The following is a 12,101-nucleotide window of genomic DNA, read 5'->3' as shown; positions in this document are numbered from 1 at the left end:
GTGTATGACACTGCAGACATACAGCCTCCTCCTAGGATGTTGGCCCATTCCACAGGATCTACATCAGTGGCATTACTCAAGAGTGTTCCTATTGTAGAAATTTGTAAGGCTCTCACTCAGACTTCCATACATACCTTTCCAAGCACAATGTAGCAGTCCAGACTTGTAGTTCAGGTGCTGCCATTGGAAATGCACCATTGTCTTCAGTCTTGGACTTGGCTCCGAAGCCCCCGTCTCCAGGTGAGGGATACTGCTAGTAGCCACTGGAAGTGGAGCACCTATAGGGACAGTACTAGAAGAAGAAGGAGAGATTATTCACCTTCTTCAGTAACTTGAGTTCTTCGAGATGTGTCCCCCTATGAGTGCTCCACTACTTGCCCTCCTTCCCATCTGCCCAGAGTTTCCTCTAAGGACTTCATGGTAGAGAAGGAACTGAGGGTGGTTTACCCGTGCATCCCTATGTATCCTTGGCGCAGGGCACAAAGAACCATAGAGAGAATGTGTGAGCCAAAAGGGTATTACTACCAAAAAATTCCAATTAAAGGCGCAAGGGGCATGAGCTCATCTGAAGTGGAGCACCCATAGAGGGACACATCTCAGACAACTCCAGTTATTGCACAAGGTTATTGCTCTCCTTTGCAGCCAGCTGGAGTCTGACTCTACCCTGCACTAACCTGTGGAACACTAAGTGTCCCTGTGGACCATGCTCACCAAGTTCCTTCACGGGCTTTGATCTGCTTCTGTTTCAAAGTGGGATAGATCAAAGTGCACCAAGGAACTGTTAGGGTGCGTAAGGAACAGTGTGGCAGGTTAATGCAGGGTAGATTCATATCCCAGCTTACTGCAAACTAAATGTTCATGTAGACAAGCCATTGGATTGTACAAGAATCAAAACATGGAGAACCTGATAAAATTGTAAACACACTTTTACAGCATCTGGGGTAAAGCATGCAGATGAGCCATTTCCAGAGGTGCACCTCGGTCCCTCCTGTTCTGTCCCTGTGACGCACAATACTTTAGTCTCCTGAGGACTTTAATACTTTGGTCTAATTCCAGTTGTTGGGTTTTGGATGGCGTTGGTGGCCTATGATATACAGGAGGACAGACTAGATGATCTGGTGATCCCTTCTGGCCTTAAACCCTGTCATTCCATATTTCATACCAGACCTGGCAGAGTTCCCCACCCCGTACGGTACAATGCTCTTTCTGCTTCCTTTTCCAAATGAAGTATATTCATTTGTACTTAATCTTCTCTTAACGACACATTCACAATACTCACGGTAAATAGATACTACTGAAGCATAAATGCTAAATCAAAACATAGCACAATACAGGAAAACTGGGTACCTGTGTATGACACCTACTGTATAGATTATTGGTCACCAGGAAAGGAGCTTTGTCTAGTGGTTAAACCGCAGGACTAGGAATTAGGTAATCTGGGTCTTCTTCCTGGTTCTGACACTGACTTGCTGTGTGATCATGGGCAAGTCACTTAACCTTTCTGTGCATTGATTTACTTAGATTTAAGATAACAAGGGTGTTGTGAGACTTAATTTATTCCTGTTTGTAAAATGCTTTGAAATCCTCAAATATAAATTGCCAGATAGGTGCAAAGTAGTAGTAGTATCATGTAGCAAGATCATTTTACAAAAAGGATCTTTATGAATGTATATCTATCAAACTGATAATTCTTTCAAAGTCTGTAATCTGTTCCTTGGAAAGGTGGTAAAAGTGATGCCTTGATTGTCAGGAATTCTTTAACCTTCTGAACCAGTCAACAAGACATTTACCTCATGTTTCTCACAGGAAGGGGCACTGAGGATGCTGTAACACAATCAGAGGTTCTGTCATAGGACGACAGGGGGGAAGGGCCAGATGTATAATTCTCAATAGCCTAAAAGGAACAGATTATACCACTTCTTCTCAGAAAGTGCCTTGTGGAGTGAAAAGAGAAGTGGCTACTGTGATGCCTTTTTAATTTAAATGAAATAACACGAAGGGATATTTAATCCAAACATAGCAATTTCTGAAAGATTAAATCAGCCAAGGTCACGAGGTTGTAATATTCCTTTTCCCTAAAAACACCTCATATGTTTATCATTTTCAGTATCTCTCCTGTGTTTTTCTCTTACTTTCTTCTTTTCTACTCCTGATGAGAAGCTTCAGTATTAACTAATTTCAGTAATATTTCTTCAAAGGGTTTCAAAAAGGTGGGAGAAATGAGTTGAATGAGTAAGCCCCAGAATCCCTGCTAAATTGTAAAACAACAGAAGAGACTCGCATTGATCCAGCTTCTCTGATTTTACAAGGAATTATGTTGCCTAGAACCAGTGAGATTATATGTGTTTGACAGGAACTGATTATGTTTGCACATGAACATTTTTTAAAAGGTCTAATGTGGCCAACCAACAGAGTGGAAGAATTACCTGTGTCAGTCTTAGCAACATATTGATACTAAAAAGCATTTTTGATGAGCTTATTAAGTCTAATCACTGACTGCTACATAATGATAGACTGTGCCACTGTGAGCAGATTCTTCTGCAGTACAGGAGGCTGGGAGGAATGGGACATAGCTTTTTCACAATGGCAGTTTGTTTGTTGGGAGCACTGGTTTCTGTGGCAACCAATATCATCACACTGTTTTCTTACGCTTCTCCCGATTGTGCTTTATCCATCTCTAGTTTATAGTCTTACACTTAGATAGTAAACTCTATAGTGCAGGAACCATATCTTTGGGTGTGTCTGAACATCACCCTGGAGGGGCAAATTCCAGCATAAGGAGATTTACCCATGCTAGCTGTGATTGAGCCAGTGCACTAAAAATAGTGTAGCCATGGTGCTGTGAGTGGGGTTAGCTGCCCTAAGCAAATACCCATCCAAGACGCTACGTACATACTTGGGGCAGGTAGTCCCTCCTGCTACTCTTGCCACTATGGCTACACTCTATTTTTAACAGTAGCTTGATCAGAATTGTGACAGGTATGTCTCCTCAAGCTGGAATTTATACCTCCATCTAGAAGTGAAGACAGACCCTTTGTTACATTTGTAAAGTGAAACTGCAGCCTCTAGGCACTCTCATAATACAAAGAAGAGTAGGATATCAGAAAGGTAGCTTTAGTATTTTAGATTTTGCAGTTTCAGTGTCTATATTCACAGGAAGTTCAGGATTGAGATGAAAAGATTTAAGGTCTGTCCTACCTTGTGAACTCTGGTATGTGTAAAGAAAAAATAAAAATCTAAGAATTTAAAATCCTAACTATATGTACTATAAAAGAATATCTGAGTGAAAAAGTGAATATGGGGGATCACATAAAGGTCAGCACAGGAATAAAAGTGCCAGAGTTAAGGCTGCCTGGGCAAACTCATTTCAGCCCCCTTGTGTGTGTACATTATCAAAACAGAAAAATTGAACAGCTCCTCATTAATTGAGCACCATACGTTCTGTGCACTGAATGAGTTAGAGTTCATGTGGAAAAAAATTATGTGATCATATAATTAAAAACTGTATCATATCATGCATACATACATACAAGGAGTCCAAAATTAATTCTGGCATTTCCTAACTAGCAAAGCTCCCCACCAACATATTCCACATCCCAGTCCCATTCTGCTTACCTTGCCAGTCCCAGTGTTCACCGCTCTGGCTTCTCATTCCAGTCCCAGTCTCTCTGCCCAGTCTTACTCCTCCAGACTCCCCATTCCAGTCTCCTTGTCCAGCCAATCCCAATTCCGACCCACTCCCCTCCCCCCCATCCACATTCCTGTTTCCACCAGCTGCTAGTCCCAATCTACCTACTGGGCTCCTTATTCAGTTTCCCACTCTCTTTACCCAGCATGTCCCAGTTCTCTCTTAGCTCCTTATCAGATCTTTTCATTTATTCATAAAAATTCAGCCTGAGGCAGACACACAGCATGGACAATTTCAGAGAGGAGTAGGTTGATGGGAGTTGAGGGCTTAGGAGTGTGGCAGCTATATTGAAAGAAAGAAAAGGCCAGATCTTGGAAATGTTATGGAAGAAGAAGCATCAAGATGTGGCTGCAGTCTTGACGTGTGGGGCTAGGGCAGGGCAGAACAAAAATTGATCTTCATAATGGACAATGAATCTCAGAGAAACTGTTAGATCTGAGAGAAACTGACACACTGTAGCTTAAAATCAGTCTATGCATGACCCCTCATTATCAAATAAACATTTTGTTTGTGTTTGTCCACAGGCAAGCTTCTAGTGGTAGTCATGACCTGAGTTGACCGGGTCAGATTCAGTGATTTGGATGTTATCTATGGATAATAAGACAGGTTTACAGATTGCAGTCTATTTGTACGATGCTTTCATTAATTTATTTTCCTTCTGGAATTGAGTAAGAATCAAAGCATATTACCAAAACGTGGTGAGGCTCCCTCTGTTCCTTCTACTGAGAACAAATATATATTAATTATATATTTTACCCTGTGTCCAATTCTCTCCCCCTGCCCTTCCTACGTACGTAATGAAAAGAATAAACAAAGTGAAATTCCTCTTTCAAAAGGGCCTTGCTGTTTTGGTTATTTTTCAAGACTTCCCATTTCTTGTAATGAATAGGCAAACTTTTACCTAGCTTTGAATGGGCATCTGGAATCAGTCAGTTCTTAGGTTAGAGGATGGTGAGATTTTACAGATGGAAACATATGGCACATCAGCTGCCCCAAACACACTTAAGTTAGGGAACTGAAAAGTTGCAACAGAAACTACTTTTTTTGCATTCATTTTTTTTCTGTTTCCAACTAGATAGTACTGCATGTTACTTGAGATGCACAATGGCAAGGATGCCACATGTTGTTAGCATTGTGAGGATTATGTAATGACATTTGGAAAAAGATAATTTATTTATATGCAGATTATTTTCAACTCTTAAGATCATAACCTGGCCTTAGGGAAAAAGCCTATAGAATTTGGTAGAGATTAAACATGTGGGGCTCTATAAAAATGTGTAATGGGGTTGTATAGAAATTACTTCTATAAATCTATAGAATCAAGTAAGAAATGTTACCCTTTTTATCATTTTTATAACTATCCAGTAGAATTTGATAGCAGGGCTATGATTTTCTAATATATTCTGTAGGACCTTTTTGTAATTGTTTGCTTTGAAAATAATGAAAATGCTTCCAAAATATAAGCGCCACAAACAAGTGTTTGTGGTTCAAATAGCATATGATGCATAATGCATATTTTAACATTTTTTCTTTTAATTTTTCACATATGCTTGTTGTGCTTGATTATATAAGATCTCTATTTTTTGACAAAGTAGTACAAGTGTGTATTAGTACAGCAGTGGTTCTCAAACTGTGGGTTGGGTCCCCAAAGTGAGTCGCGAACTCCTGGCATTAGACTTGATGGGAGTCAGGGCTGAAGCCAAAGTCTGAGCCCCACTTCCCAGGGGTGAAGCCCTCAAGCTTAGGTGCCCCGCAGGGAAGCGGGACTTGGGCTTTGGCCCCCTTGCCTGGGGTCCTGGGCTCAGGCTTCAGTCCCCCTTCCCGGGGTCGTGTAGTAATTTTGGCTGTCAGAAGAGGGTCGCGGTGCAATAAAGTTTGAGAAACCCTATAGTACTGCATGGTTGGAATAAAAAAATCAGCAGTCTAATTTATCTTGAGATATATTCAGTCAAATAATTTTTTACTGTAGTTAGCTAACACTTCAAGTTCTAACAATACCCTGAACCATAAAAGAAATTTGCATATAAGAAATGTTTGGAATCCGTTAAAACCTCAGCTCACAGCTGAAGAGTAGCTATCAGGTCTTTGTTGACAAACATGAAGTGAGATCTTACCCCCCCCCCGCCCCCCAAAAAAAAGCTAGGCTGTGACTGACAGATGCCAAACCTTCGGTTTTGATGTATGTATTTCAGTCAGGGACTAGAGCATCAGAAAGACAGCAATCAATGTGGCTGTACAAGAGCATGCAAAATATATTACTCCTGGCAGTTGTCAGGGCAGAATTATTCAGAAAATAATCTGAAATGCATTTGATCATATGCTAGATGGTTTAATAATTTATATTATACCTTATTAGCAAAGTCTTGTGTTTACTTTGCTGTTGCCAAAATAAGATGAAAGACTTAATTCAGTGGAAATACAAGATGCTGGACTCACAGTGGCTGTTTTTGCATTTGTGTTTGATCATTTCTTCCCACTTTTTTCCCCTTCTCTCTCTCATTAGTGGGAGCAATATTTCTATTAATTATGAGCTTACCAACAGTTTTAATTCTGAACTGCTTGTGTCTGGAAAATAATATCAAGACTCAGTTATGGCACACAACTTTTTATACATATGCTACGTGATTATAAAAGCATAATAAAGTTGCCTGTGTATTTGATCCAAATGTTTTTCAGATGAAAAACAGGCTCTTGTCTAGCTTTATTCCTATTGAGTTTCACTTGATTGCATTATACAGTACTTTTTTGCAATTCCTGCAGTTTATGAAAATCCATTCAAACTAGATTTAAGGAAATGTTATACTTCCACTGGATGCAGATTATGTACGGTGAAAGTTAGACCAACTCAGAATCTTACATATGTGCCTTGAAGATTTTCTTGGAAGTAAATCCATGTTTGATCAAGATTCTCACAAACAAGACACTATGGTATATCCCACCATATAAACTTAGTGCAATGCAGGATTGTAAGTGAGCTCAGTAATCAGACTTATTGGAATCGTTCTGTCAAATACAAGTGAGATTCTTATCCCCTTCCAATCCATCCATGCGAGATAAAAGGGCCAGAGTGGCAGGCCTAAAAGGACCCTAATAACCTGGGTTTTGATTGGGGGAGATTTCCCCTCGCAAGTCGTGGTGTTGGGAGTGTGTGGGGGTTGGGGCTGGGAATAGGAGGGATGTGTCTGCGGCCGGCCATCATACACAGCAATGCAGATCATAAATTGTTTTGATTGTTTTCACAATCTACCTAACCGACAGTATGAAAAACACCTAATATTTTATGTGGCCATGAAAAGAAATGATTTGCCTCAGATGGGTAGAATTTTGAACACATGCAGTCTGAGGCGAAGAGAGGTTTTCCTCCAACTTTGACCAATCTTAAAAACGAGTATATTACTGGGTAGCTTGTTTCAGATAAATAAAAACCTTAATAATAGGTTTTCTGTGGTTTCCAGTTTATTTTGCATGTAAAGGTTAAGTAGCTTTGACTCTTGAAATAAAATAGCTGTAGCCAATTATTAGTTTTTTAGATTCCTTAGGAATAGATTTTAATTATTCTACCTATCAGTACAGAGCAATATCCGTCAACACATAAAATATTTTGTGGTGAAAAGTGAACACATTCTTCACAATGTAGTGATGCAGACCTGGAATCCTTTAGTTTTCATGCTTTAACTGGAAAGCACTATGTCCCAATATACTTGTCGACTTATTTCTGCTTCCTTCCTGACAATCTTTTACCTACTGTACATGTAGCAAGTCATCTTCGTTTCACAGGTTACATGGTCAGTAATCCTCCAACTAGCATTGCGTGCACTCTGAATTAACAACACCTCAGATGTTAAAGCACTTACCTGAGGCTGTCATTTTGCCCCTTTGATATTTGTTTATCTAAGCAGTTATAATAATTTTCATTCCACAAATACTATAACAGTATTTAATCCTGGAGTGGATAAAGGAAGCAGGCTGCAAGTCAACTATTTAGGTTGTGCTGTCCCACTTAGATGTGGGCAGGCACCTTCAGTTGGTAATATTTGTTGTATTGAGTCAGGAGCTACATTAGCCATGGACAAACATGCACACAACCTTGTTACAGCTGCTTAGGAATGTACTGTATGATTGTTCAGACAGGCACTTGGTAGTACAAGTGGAAAGCAAAGGTAATGATGCCCAGGTAGAAAAAGTGAGGGGCAAAAGGTGACTCTCCAAAAATATTTTAAAATGGGAGATTTCAGGAAGTTAAAATCCAAGTGGTTCATTCCAATTTATTAAAGAAATTCTTGAAAGAAAGAAAATGAGTCTAGGAAAAAATGTAACATAAACCAAGCATAAGCCAAAATAAACAGAATGAAAAAATTAAATGTTATGACAACATATTAGTAAACCTTTTTTGTTTTATACTGTTTTCCATCATTTACACCTTCTTGCTGATGTATTCTGATGGCATTTAAACAGACACTGATTTTTAACCATAAAACTCTGTTGAACTAGATATGTATTGCAGTAGGAACACTTCCGTTAGCTTTACGTCTGAATGGTAAAATTAAGTCTGAAATGGCGACTCAGCGTGCCTAACCATGCTACAGTATAGATCCTGCCGCTAGTGAGAACTGTTGGTGCTTTTAATCACGTTGACAGTGGTAATAGCAGCCCTAGCAGGGGACCTTGAGACTCAATATGAACAAGAAGGTGAGTGTTTTAGCACAGCTGCCTCGTGAGGGTCAGGGGGAAAGTGCTGGGGGAGGACTTCAGAACATCACTGAGATAGCACACCAGGGATAGACACAATGATTGACATTTGCAGGGCCCTGCTGTGGAAAAAATGGCAATGTTGTTGTTTCCCTGTATTGCTAGCTATACAGTCCCATTTGAAGGAACCAAAGAGTGGGAGGGTAGCAAAACAAAAAAAGACACCCTCCCAAACAACTTCTCTTTGACATTGTTGCCAAGCAATTTGTCTGTGCTGTTAACAGTTTTATTGATTTGGAAATTAATTTCACTGAAGAGACTGACTCGGTATGGCATCAGCACAAGTTCTTCACCATATCTGAGAAATGAACGAGATAAACAAGAAGAATTCAAGATGCAGTACAGACTGAAGTATTGTTTGACTTTAAAAGGGACATTATTACTAAGGGGAGATTTCCTTTGTACTTGATATACATCATCAAATGTAATTAGCATGCAAGCTTAATCTAATTCCTGCATTTCTCCACAGGAGTTCAGATATGTGCTGGAAAATGGCTTGAATTTGAAAGCATGCCCTTCTGCTGGAATCCGAGAAAAAGCATCATTGAGTTCCAGGAAGGTGATGCAACTTCCTTGGCAGCAAGAAGGAGGTGGACTGAAGATGCTGTCTGTCAGCCTGGCTTTACTGGCAATTCTTGTTACTTTTTATTATGGAGGTGTTTAAATAGAACACTGAACTGAATGAAGCTTTTGTGAACAAAAATAAAGTGCTGATTAAAATCTTCAGAGGAAATCTATTTAAAAAACAGATGTAAACTGAGCAATAATTTGTACTCACCCTAAGCCTTTCCTTTCATCCACAGTTTAAGTGAGATGCATCCTGCCCCTATTTGCATGCTGTGGTTATTTTATCAAGAGCAGGAAAATGGGTTGTCACATCAGACTTTTTCTCTTGTAGATTTTTTTTTCTTTTTAAAGAAAAAGCAGGTGTTTGCTTATTTTGTCTTTTACGTAGCTTCAGGTAAATGCATATGTAGGAAACCCATTAAATTGTTAAGGAATGTTTTCTCTGAAGAAGTATTGATCTTGGGATGCTGAGCATTTGAAGCTGCCTTAAACCTTTTTCTTGATGCTTGTCTTTGTATATTAAAATCAAATATTCAGTAGTAGAACTGTTCGACCATTGCAGTTTGTCATCTGTCACCGCTGGTGTGTCAGCCATGTCTAAAGTAATTTTTGGCCTACAACAAAGAAACATCAGTAGCTCAGCCTCCTAACTAGGAACATTAAAGAACATACTCACTTTGTTCTAAATATATGAAAAAAGAACTGTTACACAGAAATAATTTGAACACTTTTGTTTGTTATTGTTGAGTGGGAAATTCATGAATTTCTGTAAAAGGCAAATTTAGTGGGATCAGCATAGGCCTGACCCAACGCCCATTTAAATCAATGTGAATCTTCCCGTTCTCTTCAGTGGGCATTAGATCAGGCCTTATATAAGTAATGTGAGAATACTTTGTTATTGGGGAAATAACATTTCACATACACCACAAATTGTTGTTTGTTCTTTTTAACTCTATTCTTTTCAAGGAGGTAGCATTATCTAGTGGATAGAGCACTGGATGTTTTCAGGAAGTCTCCGCTCCATTCCCAGCTCTGCCAGTGAACCTGCTGCATGACCTAGTTCAAGTCAGTTCCCTTCTCTGTGGCCTCACCCAAGCTGTCTATCTTGGTTAAGCTCCTTGGGTCAGGGACAGTCTCTGATTATGTATTTGTACAGTGCCTAGCACACGGGCCTCAGTCCTGGTTGAGTTCCTAGATACTAATGTAGTACAAATAAATAATAACTTGAGTAAAAATGTTGTGTACCTTTCAAAGAAACATAATTAAAGCGAGGATTCATAATAGTTACAGATAATTAAACAGGAAGATCCATCATTAGTCTTTCAGTAAGAAACATGCTTATCTTCAGAAAATATGAATTTGTAATGACTACAAACAAGATCCAAGATTGCCAATTTCAAGGGCTTTAAAATTGTGAGAGGTTTTTTTATAAGTTGGATTGTTATTTGTTTTGCAGACTTGAGCCTCTTGAAATTTTGAGCAGATTTTGAGATTTTGTTTCAGTGAAACGAGCTCTGTTCACCTTTTGAGGCTTTTCTCCACAACTATGAGGGCTAGAAACTTACTTTAAAAAAATGAAAGCTGAAATTCTCACTGAAACACTTGATTCCAGGAGCTGAGGCATGCAGAAAAACACCAGATATTATGAGAATCACAATAAAATTGCAAGAGTATTGCTATCATCAATAAATCAGGAAAAATGTCATCTTGTAGAAATAAGATATACAAATAAATTCTACCCTCTACCCACTTTTAAGAGTCCATTGTATCCATATCTTCTCTCCAGCTCTCCACCAGAGTACCTTGTAAATAAATTGTTATCTTTGTACAGATTTCCAAAAATGCATACCCATAGTTCATGCTGTTTATCCTTAATATGCTTGTGGATAAATTAACAGGGTGGATTCCTGGCCCCATTGACTTAGTTGCAGCCAGAATTTCATCAACAACTTTTTATAATCTCAGAATTTTTGCAAAAAGAAATGCATCTCAGCAGAAGGTAGGAGAAAATGGCTGCATATACTGTGGTTCTCAAATCAAGTCTTCCAAAGTTATTTGGAAGTCCTTAAATAATCAGTATGTTTCCATCTTCCTTTTGACTTTGAGGGGTTTCTCTTACACATTCTATTATAGAACATTCTTTATTTGCCTGATTTGTGGCTGGTAAACTTTGGGTATAGATCAAGGATAGATAAACCAATTCTAATCAAATAAGAACTCAACTGGGCTTTCAGGCAAAACACAAACTGAATCCCAACTGTTTGCTACTTGAGGCTACCATTGTAGATTAATGATAAACTTCAACTAGTGCAACTCTATTTTATGGAGCAGGTCAGTGTGAGTACGTTATATCTGTTATGTGCTCCCAGTGGCTTCCCAGCTGCTTCTGAGTGCCATTCAAGGTGTTAATTTTTAAATTGTACAGCATCATTATGGTTTGAGACCTAGTTAAACAAAAGAGCATCCCTCTATGCACCATCACAGTGCTTGAGAAATCTGATACATTGAGTCTACTCTGAATTTGTATCACCATAGTATCTAGGAACCCCAGTCATAGATCAGGATCCTCTTTTGCTGTCCTAGATGTTGTAGAAACACAGAAATAAAAGGTAGCCTTTGCCCCATGAAGCACACTGCAAAAATATATATATCTATCTATATAGATAGATATCCCTAAAGCCTATGCATCCTCACTCTCTCACACATATATTCATTCACAGTAACCATTTAAGTATGTCTTTGGCTAGTTAGTAATCAACCCCTTTTCTTTTTTAGGGCTGTCAAGAGATTAAAAAATTATCTCGATTAATTGTGCAATTAGAAAAATTAATCGTGCGATTAATCTCACTGTTAATAATAGAATACCATTTATATATTTTGGATGTTTTCTACATTTTGAAATATATTGATTTCAATTACAACACAGAATTCAAAATGTACAATGCTTACTTTATATTTACTTTTGATTACAAGTATTTGGTCTGTAAAAAAAACCAAAAGAAATAGTATTTTACAATTCACCTAATACAAGTACTGTAGTGCAATCTCTATCATGAAAGTTGAACTTACAAATATAGAATTATGTACAAAAAACCCT

The 12,101-nt window shown here is 38.6% G+C and overlaps 1 protein-coding gene across 4 annotated transcripts in view; it reads left to right on the top strand.

Moving 5' to 3' along the window:
• CDKAL1 (CDKAL1 threonylcarbamoyladenosine tRNA methylthiotransferase) overlaps positions 1 to 9,549 on the top strand; it is a 665,563-nt gene extending 656,014 nt beyond the window's left edge. For all 4 annotated transcript variants that reach the window (XM_078851602.1, XM_073331895.2, XM_078851603.1 and 1 more), the window contains one exon: positions 8,907 to 9,549. In XM_078851602.1, coding sequence (XP_078707728.1) covers positions 8,907 to 9,101 — 195 coding nt within the window. In that variant the 3' untranslated portion in view covers positions 9,102 to 9,549. The remainder of the gene's footprint in view (positions 1 to 8,906) is intronic.
• Positions 9,550 to 12,101: the final 2,552 nt, after the last annotated feature.

Source organism: Lepidochelys kempii, chromosome 2, assembly GCF_965140285.1.
Source record: "Lepidochelys kempii isolate rLepKem1 chromosome 2, rLepKem1.hap1, whole genome shotgun sequence".
In the NCBI taxonomy this organism is placed as follows: domain Eukaryota; kingdom Metazoa; phylum Chordata; order Testudines; family Cheloniidae; genus Lepidochelys; species Lepidochelys kempii.
Note: the sequence above shows the minus strand (reverse complement) of the source record. Positions and strands in the feature narration are given on the sequence as shown.